This window comes from Physeter macrocephalus, chromosome 16, assembly GCF_002837175.3.
Source record: "Physeter macrocephalus isolate SW-GA chromosome 16, ASM283717v5, whole genome shotgun sequence".
Classification (NCBI taxonomy): domain Eukaryota; kingdom Metazoa; phylum Chordata; class Mammalia; order Artiodactyla; family Physeteridae; genus Physeter; species Physeter macrocephalus.
In genome coordinates, this window is record NC_041229.1 from 47082281 (window position 1) to 47106322 (window position 24042).

The 24042-nt window shown below is 34.1% G+C and overlaps 1 protein-coding gene across 15 annotated transcripts in view; it reads left to right on the forward strand.

Moving 5' to 3' along the window:
- The window catches only part of PICALM (phosphatidylinositol binding clathrin assembly protein), a 106129-nt gene that overhangs the window by 52587 nt on the left and 29500 nt on the right, over positions 1–24042 (forward strand). For 9 of the 15 annotated variants that reach the window (XM_028501020.2, XM_028501019.2, XM_007124916.4 and 6 more), the window contains exons 5-13: positions 2541–2634; positions 5918–6029; positions 7650–7756; positions 10018–10059; positions 13516–13601; positions 15470–15593; positions 15866–16002; positions 18200–18303; positions 23292–23441. In XM_028501020.2, coding sequence (XP_028356821.1) covers positions 2541–2634; positions 5918–6029; positions 7650–7756; positions 10018–10059; positions 13516–13601; positions 15470–15593; positions 15866–16002; positions 18200–18303; positions 23292–23441 — 956 coding nt within the window. The remainder of the gene's footprint in view (positions 1–2540; positions 2635–5917; positions 6030–7649; positions 7757–10017; positions 10060–13515; positions 13602–15469; positions 15594–15865; positions 16003–18199; positions 18304–23291; positions 23442–24042) is intronic. The other 6 variants (XM_024131623.2, XM_007124921.4, XM_007124920.4 and 3 more) reach the window with 1 other exon arrangement.

Genomic DNA, 24042 nt, shown 5'->3' on the forward strand with positions numbered 1-24042 from the left:
CTGCACTGTCCAATATAGTAGCTGTTTGCCACGTGTGGCTGTTTGAATTAACCTGAAATAAAATTAAAAATTCATTTCCTCAGTTGCATCAGCCACATTTCAGGTGCTCAGTAGCCACGTGTGGCTAGTGGCTACCATACTGAACGGTGTAGGTGTAGAACATTTCTACCATTGCAAATAGTTCTATTGGACACTGCTGTGTTAGAGAGAAAGAGGATAACCAAAGATTGTGGCAGAGTGGGATCCAAAGGACCTGTGTGAGTGATATTTACATTTGATAGAAAGAAATAGACTTCCTCCATTGTAATAGGAGCAGATCAGATAAATGTAGTTTTGGTGGCAAGATAATCAATCTCTTTTTGTCATTTTCTTTTTCTGAATGAAATATTTTGAGAATTATGAGCTGAGAGTTTGTGTGTTGGGTGTGGGGGAGGGGTGGAGAAGGACAGGTGGGAGAAGGTGGTTTGAAAGTACTCAGGGGAGGGATTCACTAGAGAGGCTAAGAGGACTGCTGGCAATGCTGAGTCCCCATTTGAGCCAGATGATCAAGAATTTGTAGTTTTACCAGTTTACTCAGTTTTCTTTACTAGCACTCAGCTGCATGTGTACAGGCATGGAGAAGATAAATGTGTGTTCACCCAGGATTGTGAATTTGCCAGGTGACTGCAAGGGAATGAGAGGTGTAAGAGAGTTAGGGTATTAGCAAGGGAGTGATTATAATAATGATCTGTGGAATTATAAGCTAGATTAAAGAAGGAAAAATGAAAAAGGATCAGTGTGGGTAGTGGTGGGGTTCATGCATTGAAGTTTATGATAAAGTCAACTAGTTTTTGCCATGGGACATTTGACCAAGGCAGCTGGAAAGTTAAAAGGTTATTGTCAGGATAAGGTGTCTAAATTTTGTCTTTTTCTTAAGGTGGGGGTAAGGGAGTAGGAGTGGGAGTAGGGATAATGTTGTTTCTTGTGGGGATGGGCAGTTAAGGTCAGGATCTGACTATGGGAATAGGGGTTGTGGTTAAGGGATTTTGCGATCAAGATGTTGGATTGGTTGTGCATGTTAAGATGTTGAAGTTAACTGAGAAAAACTGAGCCAGTATTCAAGTCTTCTGTGATGGAGGGGAAGTGACCAGGAGGTCAAAAATTACTTCAGCAAGGAGAGGGAGGAAGAACTAAAAGGGGACTAACGGTGACTGATAAAACGAGAGTGTGATGTGTATGAGAATAAAGAAAGGGTTACAAAGAGGGAGTGGTGTCCTTATCCCAAACTCCAGTCAATGTAGTTTAATACCTGAGAGAATATAGGTGTCCGTGGGTTAACACATCTTATGTGGGAGAGTTATTGGGACTAAAGCTGGTCAACAGCTGCCTATGTAAGGCAGTCCAGTGTTGGTTCTTTAAACTCTTGTTTTGTCCTGCAAAGCACTGTTTTTGCTTTTCATAGCTTGTTTTTCAGGTATCTGGAGTTGTGGTTGAAGGGGTAGCTTAGGGTAGAACAGCTGTTTATAAGTATGGATCATTTGTAAATTAGGGAAAACCTATATATTTTTTGAAAGGGTCTTGTTCCTCTGCCAAAAGGTTATGAAAAGCACTGTTTTGGAGTCTCATACACCTGGGTTTACATACTGACCCTAAAATGAATTTGTTTTCTGAACTTAGATAGTCATAACCTCCCTGAACCTAAAATTTCATTGTCTATAAAATGGGACAAGACTGTCCACAGGATTTTTGTGAGGATTTGAAAAACATACATCAAGCCCTTAATATGAAGCCTGATATATAATAAACACTTAGTGTTAGTTCTGCGCCTTAACCCCAGTACCTCTTATCTAGTGTTTTTGGTGTCAGTTTTGTAAAATTCTAGTTTATTACGTACTGCTGATATTTCTCTGTTTTTAGAAATATCTAAAGAAATAGTTAAAGAAATATTTTTGGAAATATTTAACAGAACATTTTATTAAAAACCATTCCTCTTAATTATCACTTATTTTAACGGCCAGATTAGAATGACTTGGTAAAATTGTCCTTTATTTTATAATAAAATAATTTTATTTTGATTTGAGTCACAAATAAAGTACCTTAAATAAAGTGGTGCTCACCAAGACTTGTGTTCAACTGCAGACTCCATTGTGTCCTATTTAGTGATTTGAGGGAAATGATTTTTTTAAATTTATAATTAAAAAAAAAATCTGTAAAACTGCCCTTTACACACATGAGTGGTGTGAGGATCAGATGATTTTCTCATGTAAAAAGTGTAGTACAAACTTGGCTATATAATGTAAGCTTTTATTTTTATGTCTCATGCTTTACATCTTCTTTTTAATTATAAGCGAGCACCTTGATATTGGACATAACGGTGTTTCCTGTTTTTGTTTTTTCTATATGATTTCTATTGATTCTTGAGGTTTCAGGTTCAATAATGACTTAAAAACGTGCGATGTTTTGTAGCACCTTGTTCTCTGTTAAAATAGAGAACCAGATGGGAGTTCAAAATGTAGATTTAATAACAAACTCAATTGTTTTTGTTTTTGTTTTTAAAACAGGGCTGATGGAGTTATGAGAACAATGAACACAGAAAAACTCCTAAAAACTGTACCAATTATTCAAAATCAAATGGATGCCCTTCTTGATTTTAATGTAAGTTGATTGCATAAATGCTTTTATAATTCGAGATTTTAAAAATTATATCATTTTAATTGGTCAGAGTTTTTATTCTCAAGTTATCATAGACTAATTTTTTCACACTAATATCCTATTTGCCTAAGGATTTTCTATAAATGTGGTCCCAAATCAGATTACTTTCCGTTTTTATAATTGTTTTAGATTTACTCTGATTTCTTTGGTGGTGCTCCTCTAACCCCCAAATTATAGGGTATACAAGCTAAAGAAAGTGATGGAGAGATGAAGAGATTGATGTGAAAATCTACTTTCTTTTGATAATGGTTTTTAGATATTAAAAATGTATAAAGATTTTCTTTATGATGAGCTAACTTAATATTTCACTTTTTGTCTGCATTGTAGAACTCAAAGCATGACAGTTATTGAGAAATAAAGGGAAGTTCAAATATACTTGTAACAACATGTTATATAGCTATTGCCCAAGGACGTTGTGTTCCCTTGGATTTTTGTTTTAATGACTGTTACTTGAACCAAGTTGCCAGCTTTGTCATTTGTTTGTAATATGTTAGGTGTTAGCATTTACAAGTCTTTTCTTTTTTGGTGCATCTAGCTTAAAGACATTGTATTTTAGAGCTTGTAAGTGCAAGTTAGTGATTGGAACTGTGACAGTTTTATGCTGAGATTGATTTTCCTTTAGTGGTGTGCTATTAATTGGTAGTCTTTAAGCTTCTGGAGGGCAGGGACCAGGTCTTCTTTTTCCCTGCTGTGTCCCCATTGTCAGTAGTGTGTGGCACATAGATAGTGTTCAGTAAACATTCAGTAAATGAATCCTGAAAGTGCTTTATAGACTAGAACAGGTTCTCAAACTAGTATTTTTTTATAGGCTTGTGAACTGAGAACAGTTTTGTGGGTTTTTTTGCGTTACGCGGGCCTCTCACTGTTGTGGCCTCTCCCGCTGCGGAGCACAGGCTCTGGACGCGCAGGATCAGCGGCCGTGGCCCACGGGCCCAGCCGCTCCGTGGCATGTGGGATCCTCCCGGACCGGGGCACGAACTCGTGTCCCCCACATCGGCAGGCGGCCTCTCAACCACTGCGCCACCAGGGAAGCCCGAGAACAGTTTTAAATGGTTGCAAATAATAAAAAGAAAATAATATTTTTAACAGGTGAAAAGTATATGAAGTTTATTTTTCAGTGTCCACAATTGTGTTTTTAGAACAGGCCCATTGGTTACATGTTGTCTGTGGCTGCTTTTTTTTGATGTAATAATGGGGTTGAGTAGTTGTGACAGAGACCATATATGGCCTGCAAGTCTAAAATACTCACGATCAGGCCCTTTACATAAAAGTTTGCTGGCCCCTAGTCTAGATGACAGGGGATTAATGTAACTACTGAGCTTTATTTTGGTTTTTATAGAGAAAGGGTCCAACCATGAATTTTTTTTTCACTTAATTTATTGTGGGTACCTTTATAAAATTGCATATTCTTTTCAGTGTCTATTATACTGCATTGTGTGTAACAACTTATCTGATCCTCCTGTTGATAAATATTTAGGGTATTTTGGTTTTTTAATTCAGAAAATAAATGGAGAAAAAAAACAGAAGAGGGAGGGACACTACATACTCTGTGTGTTAGATAATAGTGTATCTACACATTTATAAATCTATTTCTATAGGGTTAATGCCTAGAAAAAGAATTTGGTGGTTCGAGGATATAAACATTAAAATTTTTTTTTAAAGGAATACTAACTTTATTTATTTATTATTTATTTTGGCTGCATTGGGTCTTCATTGCCGTGTGGGGGCTTTCTGTAGTTGGGGCGAGCCACGGCTACTCTTCGTCGTGGTGTGCGGGCTTCTCATTGCGGTGGCTTCTCTTGTTGCGGAGCACTGTCTCTAGGTGTGTGTGCTTCAGTAGTTGCTGAGTGTGGCCTCAGTAGTTGCAGCTCACAGGTTCGGTAGTTGTGGTGCCCCGGCTCAGTAGTTGTGGCTTGTGGGCTGTAGAACACAGGCTCAGTAGCTGTGGCGCATGGTCTTAGTTGCTCTGTGGCATGTGGGATCTTCCCGGACCAGGGATCAAACCCGTGTCCCCTGCATTGGCAGGTGGATTCTTAACCACTGGGCCACGAGGGAAGTCCCAACATTTAAATTTTTAAGAAATTTAAATTTTAAATATTGCCAACTTAACACTCCAAAAGGGTTGAGCCAGTCACTTGTCAATAGGTGCCTGTTTTTCTTCATCCTTATCTGTATAGAATAATACCTTGGTTTTGATTATCTTGATACCTACTAGTCTGGTGCTCAAGAAAGGATAGTTCAATAATTTAATTTGATTATTTTAATTTACTTGATCAGTGAAGTTGAACTTCTTTTCACATGTTATTAGCTATATGTATTTTTTATTTTGTGAATTGTCTTATAGAATTCTCTCTATAATGCAAGTCAAACTTGTCAGATATTCTGCAAATATTTACCAGTTGGTTGCTTACCATTCAGCTTTGTGCTTATATTTTTCTATACCTAACAAGGTAACTATCATGTACTTAGATATCTAAAAAGGAATTTAAGATAAATTTGGTTTATCCTTTTGATTCTTTCTTTAAGATAAAACTAAAGGTATTTCTCATATTTCTTGGTAAACAAATAAGTGCTTTTTTTGTTAAAGCATAATTCACTAATAATAATAAATATTGATCATTTATTTGTAAAGTACTGCATCACGCTCTTTACACTCAGTATATCATTTATTTCTCCCAGTAACCGTATGAGGTAGAAATATTTATAACCATTTTGAAGGTGAGCTTGTTTGTAATATTGGAAAAAGTTATATTTTTTTAAAAATATATATTCTGCCTAGCTTAACTCAGTGCCTTGGTGATTGTAGTAGCCATTTAATAAATATATTTTGATTTAAAAATATTCAGTAAATTCTTCATGACTCAGAGTGAACTTCTACCTAGAAATGGGCTTTATTTTGCAATTAGAAGTATTTAATGTTGAAATGAACTTAAAAGACTTTTGAGATGTAGCCTAAGAATTTCAAGAGTTAAAGGGTACTTTTGTTCTCAGTGACTTATTTCTGAACTAAATTGAATGTTGTAGGATTTGTGTTTGTAGCTTTTAAATAAATCTGAACTCTTTGATCAAGATTTTTGCACTATATGGCTATAACTCTGATTGCTAGAGATAAATGTCTTCCTCTCATACACCTAAATGTTTGAATTCATTGTATTTTAATTTGAAGGAAGTAATTGTCATTTTAAAACAAAACATTAGCTAATCTTTCTTTTTTTTTTTTTTCCAGGTTAATAGCAATGAACTTACAAATGGGGTAATAAATGCTGCCTTCATGCTCCTGTTCAAAGATGCCATTAGACTGTTTGCAGCATACAATGAAGGAATTATTAACCTGTTGGGTAAATATTTCTATAGTTTAATAACATTTTATTTCTTATCTTGTGTCATATAGTAAATAATATTGTCTAAATTGTTACTTAAAGCTGCTTAAAAATCCACTGAGATATAATCATTCATTGTAACAATTTGGAGAAAAGAATTTTATATCTGACTACACATGCTAAGTGATTAAATATTTATACAACTAGAATGTTCAGCTAGATGAATTTTGTATTTTTTAGATATATCTGTTTTTTCTATCAGTTTTATTATTTTTAGAAATACAAAAACTTCATAAAAATTAAGTTGGAATTTTCTGTCTCAGGAAAATCATTTCCTCACAATTTACTCCAAAATGAACTTTAACTGTAAAATTGGTATTTTTTTCTAAACTTAATTTTCAGATTGCTAATTATTTTAAAATAATTAAACACGCATTTTTAAGGATGCTTTTTACTTTTGAGGCATTTTAGGAATGTGCTTTACTGTGTATTCATTATATATGGAATGCAGTAAATTTTGCCTAGAGATGCTAATTTTTTTAATGGGATTTGGTTGAAGTAGACAATTAACGGTCTGCAAAGTGTGCCAAAATATCAAGTGTCAGATGTCAAATAATCCAATGTAATTGTTCTCCCTTTTCAGTACTTTTTTTTTTTTAGAATTTATTTAAATTTGTTTTTCATGGGCTGGCTTAACACAGACTCATTCAGGGATGCTTTAATCTATGGAGATAGGGAAATAGGGTTTGTTTTTTTTTTTAACAAGTGAAAAATGGAAAGTTTTCTTTTCTACAAAGTTTTGGAAGGCAGTCTCCCACCCTGTGATTGGTATAAATTAAGCTCTTTACGGCTGTTTATATATTAAGTTAAATTAGCTTTCCAAGTGACATTTGGACATGGAAAAGTTGCCATCTTTCTTTCTTTTTTTTTTTAAATTAATTTATTTATTTTTGGCTACGTTTGGTGTTTGTTGCTGCGTGCAGGCTTTCTCTAGTTGCAGTGACTGGGGGCTACTCTTCGTTGCGGTGCACAGGCTTCTTTCTCATTGCAGTGGCTTCTCTTGTTGAGGAGCATGGGCTCTAGGAGCGCGGGCTTCAGTAGTTGTGGCACACGGGCTCAGTAGTTGTGGCTCGTGGACTCTATGTATAGAGCGCCGGCTTCAGTACTTGTGGCTCACGGGCTTAGTTGCTCCGTGGCATGTGGGATTTTCCCAGACCAGGGATCGAACCCATGTCTCCTGCATTGGCAGGCAGATTCTTAACCACTGCGCCACCAGGGAAGCCCCCATCTTTCTTTAGCATTAGTAAGAATATTTGGAAATAGATATTAGCACTGTTTTAAATGGAGTCAAATGTGATCTGTATTAACATGCAAGTATATATTTAGGGAATTGTGAGGGAAGAAATATTGTAGAACATACTAGTAATATGAGTAAAGTCATAATTTCTTAATTTTTAATATAACAGCATCTCTAATTTGCTTTAAATATCTAAGCTTATTTAACACTATTTTTTCTGTAGGGTGAATGTGTTCTCTGAGACATCAATATAATCTCTTTGGAGCTGTTTTAAATCCTTTTCCTTTTTGAGTGTTATATTTTCAAGTGAATAAAAGTATATTTACATCTACTTTTGGCAGAAAAATATTTCGATATGAAAAAGAACCAGTGCAAAGAAGGTCTTGACATCTATAAGAAGTTCCTGACTAGGATGACAAGAATCTCAGAGTTTCTCAAAGTTGCAGAGGTAAACTGTCTTTAAATGACTGTATCTCTTAAGTTGCTTTTTTTGTCTTTAAGTGTGCATTTCAAAGAAATCAGTCTAATCCAAGTGAAAGAAGTGTCTTAAGTATAGTAAGGTATATATTCAATTATATCACTATGCTATATTGAATTCTGTGCTATGGTATGAATATGATATAATATTGAATAAAAATCCTTTATATTTAATTCAGTATTGAATACTGAAAGGTAATCTATTTTTAAATTGTTTATTTCTCTATAAAATCAGGTAGGTGGCAGTGACTTTTATGTTTGGAATTGGCCATGTATTGTAGAAGATTGATTCTATTCAATATGGTAGAGAATATTCTATGTTAGTGCAAGTCTCTCTTCTCCAGCGAGAGTTGCAGCTGGAGCCACATGCTTCAAAATGTTTTGTTCCCTTCAGAAGTGAGTATAGTGCATTTATTGTTTGTCATTGATTATGAAAACCATGAACGTAGGTTATAGGATAATCTAATTTTACAAATCTGTTTAAAAAATAATTTTCTGAGACTGTCACAGAAGGTAGTTGTGGTAATGCTTGTGGGCATTATCTTGCTTGCACAGAGGCAGCACTTAAAGTGTTTTTGTTTGTTTTCCCTTTCTCTGCCCTCTGTGCATTACCACCAGAGGTGTCTTGCTAGGATAATTCTAGAAGATGAATAGACTGTATAACCGATTAATAATATCAAAGTAGTTAATCTGAAACTAGCAAGTTGGTGATTCTAGCTCTTACCATAGTGATGTTTTATTCTGTAGCAGATGGAATAGGATAGAAAAGGATGATGAGACCTTTGAAGAAAATAGCTTTGTGGTGTTAATCAGCTATTTTATGAAGTGTACTGAAATTTATTTTGGATTTAAAGTATGTCTCAAGGAGAAATCATTGTTTTTCTCCCCATTTCTTTAGGGTCAGTCACATACTAAAACCAGAAAAAGGTAGTGTTTATTCTATGATTCTAGTAAATTCTTTAAATAAAGTTTTAGTCCGTTGGCTTTTCCCTTTGGCTTCTTTTGTTCTTTCATGAGGCGGTCTTTGGGCTAGCAGTTTCATTATGAGACCTTAGTTCTTGGAGTAAAGAGACAAATAACTGGGACTTCCCTGGTGACGCAGTGGTTAAGAATATGCCTGCCAATGCAGGGGACACAGGGTTGATCCCTGGTCCGGGAAGATCCCACATGCTGCGGAACAACTAAGCCCATGCGCCACAACTACTGAGCCTGCATGCCTAGAGCCCATGCTCTGCAACAAGAGAAGCCCCTGCAATGAGAAACCCGCGCACCTCAACGAAGGGTAGCCCCCGCTGCCCACAACTAGAGAAAGCCCGCGCGCAGCAACAAAGACACAGCGCAACCAAAATAAATAAAAATAAAGTTAAAATGATACTTAAAAAAGAAAAAAGATGCAAGTAACCTTTTCAAATGTGTTTGAAGAGGACAAATATATCAATTAGTAATTAGCTCTTAAGATCTTAGTATGAATTATTTTATCAAATTTTCTACTGGTATCATTCTGGGACTGGCCCTTGAGAGGTTGAGAAAAGGAAGAGAGAATGATTAGGAAATGAAATACATAGTCATGGGAGGGAAAAGAATTTTTAAATTTGGGTGTTGGAATAAATAGAAATGGTTCTTACCTTTTTTTGCTAGAAATTACCTAGTACCTGAACGTCATGAAAGTGTATGGGGATTGCTTTGTGAGGACAGTTATATCCTGGTTAAATATCACTTGGTATTTGTATAAAACCTGACCTGCTTGAGTGAACATAGGTTTTAAAAATTGTTATCTGTGGTGATTGCCAGGGAAAGCATACTATATGGAGAGAGAGTCATTGTCATTAGGTTTGTTCCTTAACTTCTTCTTATGCCCCAGGGGACTTGTTCATGGTCAGCCTTTCTCATTCTTGGTGTAATGTTTTTGTCATAGAAGTGATGGATTTTTCAGATTGTGACAAGGTGGTTTATATAGGTGGTTAGAAGATGTGAAGATGGTAACTTAATAGACTTGTTGAATTTCCAACTCTTGTTCCCCTCCTGTTAGAACTTTTAGAGCCATCAGACAATATCTGAGTCCTTGGAAGTACTGAATGATATCTGTGGGGATTAAATATTCTTCTAATTTTAAAGAATTCTTTCTAAAATATTGCTCACAGTACTAGTCATAAATGTCATTTTCTAAATTTTACTTATAAAACACCCTATTGTAATTTTATCTATTAAATACAATGCTGCTTCTTCTTACAGCAAGTTGGAATTGACAGAGGTGATATACCAGACCTTTCACAGGTAAGTATTGTTTTAATACCAATCACTGCCTGCTATATTCTGCTAGGTATGAAGGGTACAAAGATGAATAATATGCAGCCCCTGCTGTTAAGGAGATCAGTGTAATTTTTCTTGACAGATTTTAACATTTCGATATGTTGCTGACAATTGTTCTAACATTATTACTGTATAAAATCTACTCATCTCTTATATTGGTGGAGCTAGCCACTACTCTACTATTCCTTTAGTTTATTCTCTTTAATCTCTCTTTGTTTCTCATCATTATCATTATCAAAAAAAAAGAAAGAACTGAACTTAGAGAATGGTATTTTAAAAACAAAATTTTCAGTATACTATTGGTAGAGAATTATCATATACAGGATTTATTTTTCCTGTTTTAAACCTTCCACTTTGGCTCTTGGCTCAGGTAAATATATTAAATGGGATAAACCTCAAAACATGATGTTGGGTTAAAAGAGCACGCTTTGTCTAAGTTTGAGTCCTGGCTGTTCACTAGCTGGCCCTGTGATTTGGAGAAGTTACTCTGTGCTTCAGGTTCATCTCTAAAATGCAGATATTACAATACCCATCTCATTAGGTAGTTGGGAGGATTAAATGAGTTAATACCTAAAAAACATTTAGAGCGTTAAGTACTCCATATTAGCTATTATAATATTATTTTTGACATCATTATCTTATAAAAATTTCTGGGAAGGAAACTTTAAACCTGAAGTTCTGGCCTTTTCTGGTGTTTGTTTACTGAGTATTAAGAATGACAGTACCTGGCATAAACTATCCTTATGTATCAAGGTTCTTACTGTTTTTCTCTGTACTCACTGTTCTGATTCATCCCTTTGATCACCAGGCTAAGAGTATGCACTAGATCTAGTTATGGATTTTACGTAAATAAAAAAATTTCTGCATATGCCCACATGAGATAATTGACATCATTAAGATTAAGCACATTACTGTAGGCTAAATGTGAGAGGAGTCATTGTTTGAACAATATGTAGTATAAGCTGATTTGGCAGTTTCAGATACGCCATTACCCCATTTGTCATGTCAGCTTCACCTATCTTTGTTTAAAAAGCATCAGCCTCAGGCCAGACTGTTATCATGTGTCTGTACTTTAATATTCATGGTATTATGATTGGGTAGGGCCAGCCTCTGACCCTCCATCCCTCCCTCTTCATTGATGATCTCTGAATGCTTCAGAAAATTTTCAAGTGAATTAAAACAAAGTTTTTTATACTTTAGGGAAGATGGTAGTTAAACACAAGAGAGGAAATTTAAGATTATTTATTCTTTGTTTGTTATAAATTGCTCTTTTTAGGATGTGAAGCATCACAGTTCCTTCACTCTTTGTAATGTGGGTTTGACTTTTAAAGAATAGCCAGATACATTTAGAAGGGATTTGGGAAATAGTTTATTAATTATCATATCTAGGTAGTTTAATATTTGTAAGCACAGCTTAAACCCTTCAGAAAAAAAGTACAGTTTAAATGACCACAGTTTTAATTTAGGATTCTGTAGCATAGTAGTTAGTATCTAGGCTTTCAGATTGGACAAACCTTGCACACTATGTTAGCTCCTGCTATGTATCAGATATGTGATCTGGGACAAGTTGCTTAATTTTCAGTTTCAAGTTGTTTATTTGTAAAATGGATATGTAGTAATGTCTTTCTCATAGAGTCAGTGATTACATACAGGGTAGCTTGCACAGTGCCTGTGGTGTTACAGGAGCTTTTAAAATGTTAACCGCTATTGTTAACATTCCCATCATCATCTCAGACAATAGCTCTTGGGACAGTGGTTGGCCTGCTGATTTGTTGGTGTTGAGGGAGTGCACATGTGTTCTCAGATCAACAAAGTCAATGTTTTCTACCATATCTTTCTTGTGCTAAGGTCTTGATATGTAGAGAGAAAATACAGGATGAAGGAAATTGTTCAGGTCATAATTGGCAGAGAAGTTGGCTAGTGTTGTCTCTTCCAACTGCTTTTGGATCCCTGTAATTGAGAAACTCTATCTGAAATCCTAAAGAATATTTGATGTAAGTGAATGCCACTGATGTATTTGCTTCACTTAAAAATAGTGAACAATTCCTTTTCAACTCACAGAAAAGATTTCCTTTTGAAAGTAATTAACTGTTCATATTAAGTTGAGATTGGACATGTAGACTGAAGGTTTAATGCTAGTCTTTAAAAAAAATTGAGGTAAATATCTATTTGAATGAGGTTTGGTAACCATTAACACTTGTGTAATCAACACCCCATTCAAGATATAAATCAATTCCATCACCCCAATCCTCTTGTCCCCCTCCAGTCACTCCCTAATCTGCTCCACACAAATCACTATTTTGAATTCTAATAAAATGTATCAGATTTTGAATTTAATATAAATGGAATCATGCAACTATTTTCATATCTGGCTTCTTTTGCTCATCATAATGTTTTGGGATCTGTCCATATTGTTGAATATACCATTGATTAATTCTTTTTATTTGCTGAAGAGTATTCCATCATGTGAATTTACCACAATTTTGTTTATCTATTTTCTAAATTGGAAAATTTGGAAATTTTTGGATTATTTGCAGTTTTTTAACTATCATAAATAAAGCTGCTTAAAACACACAGGCTCTGGACGCGCAGGCCCAGCGGCCATGGCGCACGGGCCCAGCCGCTCCGCGGCATGTGGGATCCTCCCAAACCGGGGCGCGAACCCGGTTCCCCTGCATCGGCAGGCGGACGCGCAACCACCGCGCCACCAGGGAAGCCCAGCTTAAAACATTCTTGAACAAGTCTTGTGGAGATAACGTTTGTCTCTCTCTTGAATAAATAGCTAAGAATAGAATTGGGTAATTAAGGTAGTTGTATATTTAACTTTTTTTTTTTTTTTAAAAACCCATAGCTTTTTTCAAGGTGGATGTACTCCCACCAGCATTGTATGACAGTTGCATTTGTTCTATATCTTCATCAACATTTGATATTACTAGTCTATCTAACTTTAACCATTCTATTAGGTAAGAAGTTATATCTCACTGTGATTTCAGTTTGTGTTTCCTTGATGTTAGTCTTCAGTTTCATTTGTCAATAACTATTCAGAAATAGTATTTGGACATTTTCAATTACTCAGTGAGTAGTTATTAAGTACCAGGACCATGCTCAACAGTATGTCTGGTTTTTAGGGTTGTATTTCTATTTAAAATTTAAATAAGTTAAATATAGACAATTCTAAGATTCTCTTAATGTTTCATGTTCACATAGTCTTAGTTTTTATATCTTTATGTTTATTAATACAAGGAGTATTACCAGGTCATGCTTATGTAATAAAAATAATAGTGTCATTCTTAGGTGGCTGAAACTACACTGTTAATTAGATCATGAGGAATATACCTATTTATTTTTATTGCTCTCCTGTGTTAGATGATTCTTGATTTATTTTGACGAAAGAAAGTCTTAATATTTGTACAATTTTAGGCCCCCAGCAGTCTTCTTGATGCTTTGGAGCAACATTTAGCTTCCTTGGAAGGAAAGAAAATCAAAGATTCTACAGCTGCAAGCAGGTACATTATTCTTTGTGGGGCAAAGAACAGTAGTGATGTTTCTAAGAAAGTAGATGAGTCTAGCTGAAGTTCCAAGTTATTGAACTTATCTTTATCTTGATTTAACCATTTGTAAGTCGGTTTAATAATAGTATCAACCTCAAGAGAGTTGCTGTTAAGGATTAACACATGTAAGTTTTTGGGATAGTTCCTAATTTTCAGTAAATGTAAGCATCTGTTAAGATGATGGCAGTGAAAACTGCGTGGTTCAGAATGGTGTTCATAGTGTCAGTATTTCTCTTAAAGATAAAATGCTTAGGTTCATGGGGTTGTGTAATAATTACAAGATGCCTTTTTTACAGATTTGACTAACCCTCACAATAGCCCTGTGAAGTATGCAGTAGTAATTCTGGGACTCAAACCTAGGATGTCTGACATAAGATTTCATCATCTTTCTGTAATGCCAGTTCATGGGGTTGATTGTGGACATATTTTGATCATTCTATTAGACTTTTAGCTGATTTCCAAGACCAAGACCAGCAAATTGAAAGTAATACAGATCATCACGTATTGACCTTGTAACATGATTTTTGTGTTGGTTAGTAACTTGAGTAACTCTCATGTTTTCTTATGAAGATTTCCTTTTAGCAGTATGAAGAAGAAATTTGTATGAAGTATAATGAGAACTCTTCTTTTTGATTGTTGTTTCAGAACTTTTTTTTTTAGCAACAAAATTTAAGTAATTTGCAAAGGAAAATGTCATTACTGGATTTTAATGCTTTTTAATTGCAGATTTGTTTTTTGAATTTTCTAGTAGGTTTTTAGAAGTATAAGCCAAGTTATAAGCCCCGAATATTTGAGAAAGTAATGAAAAATATAGCCAGGTAGCTCAGGTACACCGATTTACCTCATATGTTTTTTAACATAAAATTTTCTGGGTTTCTTGTATTTCTTTACAACAGTATTACTCTTCCTTTGTCTTCTGAGTTATATCTTTATATTGGCTCATTTATAAAATTGATTTTACATAAAACTTAGTTTTTCCACATGTGTGCTTAGAGTAGAAATTAATGGTGTTTGGTGTGTGAGAAAAGGAAAATTAATAGCAGTCAGTGAGGAGTAGTTTCCTGTTACCACACATGTTTATTTTGCCTAGAATTAACATGTAGGAATTAAATGTTGGGATTTATGATCTGGATAGGGTTTTGATATAGGGGAAATGAGGTGGTTTGCTGTGAATCCACCAGTAAGGGATGATGTATCGTGCATATATAATATGTTTGAAAAGAAAATTCTAGCTTGGCAAAAGGGTAGCAGACAGAAAGGGGGTGCCAGATGGACCAGTGACTGGAATGAAACTGATCTTCCTTTGAGAGAACCTGTGGGTCCTCTGGGAATGACATCTTTGGGTGTTATTATAAGGGAAACATACCTAGACATACATTATTTATTGCTGGTACTTATGTTTTAGTATTCTGTAGTAGTACTACCAAACCCAGGCTATAAATTAGCAGAAGATCATTTCCTATGAGAAATTCAATACTTTGTACACATCAGGGTTTTCCTAGAAGTACGTGAGCTCTTCTCTAATTGCATTGGTTCCCTACCTTGGGGCTTGGAAGAGGCAATGTCCCTCACCTTTACTGTGAACCCTTTCCAAAGTCTAACACTTACTTTAAAAAAATAAATGGATGTATGTGTAGATCAACTAATTTCTAATAATCCTCTAGGTCAGTGGGTAGAATATTTCATCTGAAGTACGGGTTTTGACTCCATAAGTTTAGTTCATAATTATGGTGCCTATCCATGGCTAGCTTGCTAGACCATTTCATAACCAGTGAAATAAATGTTTGGCAAAAAACCAAATTACCTTTGTCTGATTATCCTAGGGCGACAACACTTTCCAATGCAGTCTCTTCCCTGGCAAGCACTGGCCTGTCTCTTACCAAAGTGGATGAAAGGGAAAAGCAGGCAGCATTAGAGGAAGAACAGGCTCGTTTAAAAGCTTTAAAGGTAGGTGTGTGCATTCTCTTTATTTGGAAAAACAAGTATAGGAGTTCATAAAGTAATTGGGACTTCTGTACAGACTAACAGTATTTAATAAATATTTGTACAAATGGGGTGAAATTCAGTAGTCTAATTTTTCATCCTGACATTGAATGACTGGCAAAACAGAGAATACCTTTCTGCTATCAAAACAAAATTAGAAAATGCTTTTTTTTTTCAGAGGCCATACAAACAAATCTGGTTTCTGGATTCCTTATGGTAGTTCCCTTTCTCAACAGGAACAGCGCCTAAAAGAACTTGCAAAGAAACCTCATACCTCTTTAACAACTGCAGCCTCTCCTGTGTCCACCTCAGCAGGGGGTATAATGACTGCACCAGCCATTGACATATTTTCTACCCCTAGTTCTTCTAACAGGTAGGTGGAGTGGTTAATGATTACCTTTGAATACTTAGGCTTAAAGACTTCTAACAGAAATTTTGCAGAGTTTTTCAGGTTTAGTTTGATACATGATTTTGTAATCATAAATTCACACAAAGGAGGTAGTGATAAATGGTGGTAGTGGTATAGTAGGTAAATATAAAGTGATAGACTTTATATTTCGAATATTTAAGAAATGGGATATGGCTAAATGATAGACTTATACCAGTTGGAAAGGTGGTGGTATACCAATTGGAAAGGTGGTGGGTTATCTCTGGGCAAACGTTTCATTGTAAAAAAAAATTAACTATAGTTAAACTCATTTGTGAAGTGTCTAATGGTTCAAGACCCTGTGTATAACTCTTGGATATGTATGTATGATATGTATTTCAGGATATCCTTTCACTGGATGTTAAATGTTTTTCATTTCTAGTCCCTGGTGTTAAACTCAGTAATCTGGGACACAATAAGAGTTTAGTCGCCAGATTTCTGTGGTATTGAAGCCTACTAGCCCAACTTCAAGCTACTTAACAATAGAAATATTATATTTCCAGGCAAATTAGAATAACTGGATTTTTCTAAATTCCTCCTATGTTTTACCTCAGAGTGGTTTAGAGAAATTTGAAATTCAGATTCTGGTTTGACTCCTGGTTCATTTATTTCTTAATCTTTTTTTTTTTTTTAAACCTCAGTTTCCAAGCAAGATAATCTATGGTATAGGTCAGTGGTTCTCAGTCTTTACCTAACATTAGAATCACCTGGAGGGTTTATTAAACCACAGATTTCTGAGCCCCACCTGTAGGGTAAGGCCCAAGAATTTTCATTTCTGCCAGGGTCACAGGATCACTAGTATAGGGTTTAACACAGTGCTTAGTGCATGGTAAATGCTACATAGAGAGTGATGGGGTGTTTTGTTTGCTTGTTTTTCTTTGATTTTGTTGTTGTTGCTGTGTATTTTATTAACTCATCCTTAAATGGTCTTCCCTTCCACCTACCGACTCCCGTCACAGCTCAGTGTAACTTCTACTAACTCAGCCGCTTCCTGCTCCCTGAAGTCTTAGTAGATGTTGAATTTAGCTATGGGTTTCTCTTTCAGCTTTATCTTTTTGTTTGTTTTGATTTTTGTATAATACCTTCCTTAGTCCCCAGTAACATTGAACCCATTAAGTGTCAAGTTTTTCACTTAGGGACCTTAAAAAGAAGTCTGTCTTAGTGGGGTGGGGGGATGGGGGTAAATGAAAAAGAATGTTGTCGGTTTGAGGATGAAACAAATTATTAGATGAAGAACTAATCTTTTTATTTCACTTAATAACCTCAACATTTTCACCTTTTTAATAGTAATTGAGGACAAACCTACAGCCTATTACAGAATGCTTATTGCATATTCTGTATTTTTCCCCAAAGCACTAAATGCATTTGTATTTTGATTTATCTACTTATAAAACTATGTTTTACATCTGAAAAATATGTCTTCAAAACTTTTGGTTTTGAATAAGTGTAAGTTAAAAGTAATCTATGCTGAGATACACATAATGCCTCAATTCATGGAAACTGGGATCTTTTTTTGTGTTGTTCCTTAATCACGTAACATGAAATATATTACGTAAGTAGTACTCCCCTAGAGTTGTGTGATGGGGTGGCTTCGTTATAAATTTATATCATATATGCATGTATAATTTTTTCCATGTGTTCATATGTTGTTTGATATTTGAAGCAATAAAGGTAAGGTTAACAGGTATTTTACTTTGTAGGGGTATTGGTGTTGCAAATATAATTGAAGTTTTTTGAAGATTAAGAGTAAGAAAACAAATTTCTTTCAAAAAAATTAATTGCCATGACGTTTCATATTTTAAAATTATGTTGTTTAGGTTCTAGGTTCTTTTCAATAAAGAAATTAGTTTTTTCCTGGGGAAGTCATTGATTCTTTCCAGAAGGGCTATTGTCATTTGAATCCTATGTAAACTTAAGATATGGTACTTGAATAATTTTTCAGGCCTCCTTAGAAATATGCTGTTACATGAGGGGTATGCAACTGTTATCTTGCTGCACCTGTTCTTCCTTTGGAGATTTATATTATTGGGACTTTTTTCACTTTTCTTTTTAATGTTTTTATTTACTGGGGTGGATGAGGGGAGTGGCTAATGTAGCAAAGTTTATCTAATAAATAAAGCATCTTTTCAAAATATCTTCCTAGCACATCAAAGCTACCAAATGATCTGCTTGATTTGCAACAGCCAACTTTTCACCCATCTGTACTTCCTATGTCAGCTGCTTCTCAGGTAGCAAGTACATGGGGAGGTAAGCATTAATGAACCTACTTTGTATGTTGTATAGGCATCTCCCTTCCCCATTCTATGGGGTTTACTTGCCTTACACTTGATACGTGAGCACTTGAAAAATATTAATATGACAGTGAAGTTGTTTTGCCCTTTGAAGACATTTCCATTCATTTATAAATGCAATTTGGGAATGTATGTTCAATTAAATTATGAAATGAAGTTTAATGAAGATGAAAAAGGACCAAATGTATGTTTAATTGTGAAATCATTCTTTCAATGTTGAATTTCTGTTCTATTACCTGAAAATGTGTAATAGTTATCTTACCTTTGGTATATTCAAAGAATTTTTCCCCTAGTACCAACAGGAAAGTTTGCTGACCTTGAGTAGTTCTTTGATCTTAAGGTGACCGTATTATGATCATGACCTGGCATCTTTGAAGGAATGAGCCTAGTCCATGTCAGTTTTTAAGCAGTTTTGCTTAGACATTTAGTATGTTTTCACATCATTTCCTTTGTTTGGTTTTGGTACTTCTGTTTGTATTTATGTAAGTATCAATATTATTTTATAAACACTGAAAAATTATTTGGGAGGGAAAGATACTCTGAGAAAGGACACTGTCTAGAGAACTGTTAGAGAATGGCAAGCTACCTTAAAATTTATGTTGGCTCACATGTAAAATCTGAATTGATTGGCTTACTTCTCCTAGTAGGATTCATTGTTCTAGTGAGTTTTTATGGTGTATTAGACTTTTTCATCTTTATTTTAATGATTTGAGTTTATAACTTTTTGGGGTTTTTTTAATAGTTATTACCTAAGACTATATTTTATATAATAGAATGTAAACTATGTGAAGGGAAGAGCTCTAAAATATTTTGTTGAGTGATATATCCCTGATGCCTAGAACACTTATTGATATATAACATGTACTTTGTAAATATTTGTTGAATGATTAGACATTTTCTTTTTTGAGGGGGCAGGTTATTTCTGGTTCAAGACAGGGCAGGGAACAGGAATAGTGAAACACTAAAATACTAGATTTTTAGACTAATTTTGTGAGCCATAACTTGATTTTTAAAACGAATTGATTTTGAAAGCTAGTTTAATTTAGCTAAATCTTAAGATCTGGGAGTAATTTCTAAAAATGATAAGCTAGTTTAAAGTCAGTAAATATTTTAGAATTATTTATCTGAATGATCTGTAGACAGCAAATTAAGGTTAAGAAAGCAGTTTCTTAATATTCGAATGGTCATTACAATTTTAGGATTTTTAATCTGCCAAAATTTACATGCTTATTTCCTGCTTATTGTGAATTGCTTCAGGAAACATTAGTAGGATTAACATGACAGTTTAAGCAGTTTTAGCTTGCTCACCTTTTAAAAAAACAAACCAGTTTTTCTAAAATTAAGGCTGAAAAGTTGTATTTTTAGATAGATGAAAAATTTTACAGAAGGCTGAATGAGAACTAATATAACATTTCAATGAAACTGAACTGTGAAATTGTTTTGTCTGGATACCATGTACAATTAATTCTAACAATGACAAATTAAAGTTTCTGCTTGGAATTATTGAGCTCGTATATGAAGGCAGATAGACTATTACTGTGGGAGAATAATTTTAAGTAATTTCAGCCTGTAAAAATTGTTTTATATTCTGGTAGAAGAAATATTCCATGGCAATTTGTGTGTGAATACAGTGTGGGAGTACATTTAATCATGATTTCCTTTTCTATTTTAGGTTATTTTGGTTTATGTACTATTTTCATCAAAATTTCCCCCATATTTTAACATTAGGCTTGCTGTATACAAGTGACATTGTTAAACTGTTTAAAAAGAAAAAAGTGTTATCAAGTATAGTTGGGAGCAGAGGCAGTAAGTAGCAACTGACTACTATTTTTCCAAAAGTTTACAATTATATACAAGGAAAGGACAGTGATCTTATATAAACCCCTCAATTTAAGAAGAAGGAAATCTTGTCTTACATTTCATATAAAGATATTTGGCTTCTGAGTTAGTGATAATTTCAGAGTTTTGACTTCTGCATAATTCGATAGTGGAAGAGTATTTTAAGCCAAGAACTTTGAATACTTCCTAATTTAGTCATTGTATTGTTCATACCCATGACATTCAGATTAAGACTTTTTACTTTATTTTTAAAATTAAAGTTACTAAGATAAATAAATAAATCTTTTATATAAAAAGCTTTGATCATAACAGTAAATTCTAAAAGGCATTTTTTTGACGTTAACCATTTACCTGAACATTTGAAATATGTAGCATTTTACATCATGCTTTTATAGTATGTGACAAAACAAAGGTATGCTTTTTTTTTTTTTGATAATTCTAAAATCTTATTCTGTGCTTTCCTTGCTCTCATTTGCTAAAAATGGATGTTAACAACAGATTTGGTATTTAATTTAGTTCTTATAAGCACCACAGAAACGATGTGTATTCCCAGTCACAGCTAGGTTAGTGGTATAGGGTTAAGTGGAGATAAAGTTCGTATGTTTAATGTGAGAGGCATTTTAAGGATCCACCTAAAAATGAACATTGAAGAGAGAGAACACAAGCTCTCCTGTTTCTCTCATTGCATTATTAGTGAGCCTTTGATGTTTCAAGAAATGGTCTGGAATTTAAACAAGCACTTGGTGCTGAATACTAATACCTTGAGATATCAGTTTTCATCACCTTGAAAACGCTGAGTTACAGCAAGTCTAAAAATATACAGTACTACCAGGTTAAGTATACTGCTGTATATTTTTAAGCAAGATTTCAAAATTTAATTCAGGCAAAAAAGAATGACCCTTTCTGAAGTTGAATTTGTTTAGTCTCAGCTGGCGTGAGACACACAACACTATGAAAACACTCAATTTTCTGTGAATAAATGTAGATATCAAATATTTACCTCAAGACTGTAATATGACTGGTACTATTTTTGTTTTAATTTTTTGGATTTTTCTATGACTCTAATGTAACATAAAATTAAACTTTTAAGTGAATAATGATAAAAATAATGGAAAAAAGTATTTATTAAAAGTATAAGGAATTTTAGAGTTGCCAGTCTGATAAGTACAGTTTAAGTTGGAATAGCTGGAACATTATTACTATTTTTTTTATCTTTAATGAATTTGAATTAATCATTTATGGTATAGTAGACTAACATCATTTAGATTTAAAAATCATCATCTAATCTAAATGGTGTTAATCTGCTACCTGTAGTAGTAGTGTTTTGTCAAGGTAGAGTAAGAGCTGTTTTTTCTTATTGTCTGACTGATCTAAATATACAGATTCATTTATGCATTTCTGCATATTCTTCTTTAGGATGTTTCATATAATAGGAAATGATTGATATTAAGCGCTTAGGTAAAAAATGTCAATCAGTAGAATAGCAGATAACTAGTAACTTTTTCCAAACATGTCTTTTCTCATGAACCTAATAGATCTGTTGTAGAAATGTGTATACTCTTTTTGAATGACTTCTCTCATGACTTCTTTTGCATGGAAAACCAGAGAGAAGTTTTGTGTTACTTGTCCAACAAAGTATGATGTACTTTAAAAACTCCATGCCTCTATCAAATATTTAAAAGTAGTTCTTTCAACCAAACTGGTCAACTCTAAACTTAACGCAACTCCTTTCTTATACAAGAAGGAGTTAGAGCGGTCATCATTACATTTTTATTTTAGTACAGAAAAATGAATCTTATTTTTGACTATTTTCTGCTTTTTATTTCTGAATTATTTTTTCTGATTCTTCTCCCCCATTGTTCCATTTATTGAGAAGTGGAGGGATGGGAAAGATGTTTAACATGATCATTTGAGTTAGAATAGTACATCAGTGAGTTTTGATATGTTTGTAGGACTTCATACAATGACCTCAATATTATCTTGATATTTTTCTTTTTAAAGTTGCAGTTGCAGGATTTGTGGAACACTAGCTTTGAATTTATTGACTTTAAGGATAAAGTGTGCCTATATTGTTTTGCAGAAGCTGATCCTTAGGCCATTGCTTCCTTATTGTTTTATCATATAGTCTTAGAGTAGAATACAGGGCTTAATACTGTATTCTTAAGTAAGGACCACAAACTAGACTAAAAGAGGCAAGAACAGGTGCTGGTTGGAAGTACAGGAGTATCTTTTCATTTTTAATTGTGTTATAAGAGAAAAAATTATGACACTATATTTTCGCTGCTCTTTATTTTTTCTTCTCCCCATTTACTTAAGGTATGATGAATGACTTTCAATCATTACAGTGACAGTTATCTTGAATGAGGTATAGGTATAGTAAATAATGTGTTTCTAAATTTGGTAATAAAGTACATATTTGGTACCATCCTAGTAGGGAGCAATACTTTTGTTATTCCTTCCAAATCATTTAGGTTTTAAAACTCACAGCTAGGCCTTCAAAGCTAATCCCAGTCTACTGGGATGGCCAGTCTTTTGTCTCTGTCTTAATTTTTCTAAAATTCCTTTCCCATCATTAGACCTTTTCTTCGTCTTTATTATTTTGTTTCCTACATCTGAACCTATACAAGAATTTATATTCACATGTTAGAAACTCCTAATTCCCTTTGGCTTTTGAAATACTGCTTATTCCACATTTGAATTAATTATTTATATGAATTATGTGAGTAAACATAGCTATGTCACCAGAACTGATACACTCTCACCTTGGGTGGGGAACACGGTTCAGGGTAGATGGCTCTTTTATAGAAATATTTTTGTTCTTACATATCTTCCTTTTTAACTACATGACTGTTGGCTTTCTGATGTAAAGCAGATCTAGCCTTCGTATGCTACTGTTGTTATGGACACATAAGTATTTTTTTCTGTGGGTTCATTTTAAAATATGTTAAATGCATTTCTTCTATCTTGGTGATTAGATTTGATCATTTGCATTTAGATTAATAATAATATAGCTACTACTTTTCACTTTGCATCTTTTGACTGATTACAATACTAATTAATTTACTTCCTTTCTTCATTTTGCTATAATGCACTTGGACTGCACAGATCCTTTCTCTGCTACTGTAGATGCTGTTGATGATGCCATTCCAAGCTTAAATCCTTTCCTCACAAAAAGTAGTGGTGATGTTCACCCTCCCATTTCTTCAGATGTATCCACTTTTACTACTAGGACACCTACTCATGAAATGTTTGTTGGTAAAGTACCATTTAACCTTTCTTTCCAATTAATGTTTATACTGCCTAAGTATTTTTTTTAACGTATCCATTATTTTTAAAGCACTGCAATAATTACTTTGTATTTTAATAACAAATTTTAAAGTAAACTAAATAGCAATAGTGTAGTGAGATTTTTTTATGCCAGTATCCCTAATTTTATTTAATGCAGGTTTTTAGGAAAGAAAATTTCCTTTGAAATTGGACTTTGTTTCATTCTCTATCATACTGTAGCATCACATGCTACATCCTGTTTATTAGTTCAGAGAGGTGATTATTAGGAGAGTTGAATGAAGGAGTAACATCTCTTAAACTTAGTTATGTGTTTATGTGTGCTTATATTTTTCCCTCTCTGCTTGAGAAAGAGGGTGATTATCACTCTAAGTAGCTTTCTGAATCTTTCTTTGTTTTCCCTTTTTAATTTCAAATAATGGTACAATTTTATATTGTCTAAAACCCACTATACCCTCTGTCCAATCTTAAGGGTCTCATTTCATTGTTAGCCTGGGTTGAAAAGTAGAAAATGAAAAGCAACTTGACTGAATAGCCTTAATTGTGGTATAAAAATCTGTAAAAAGGCAAA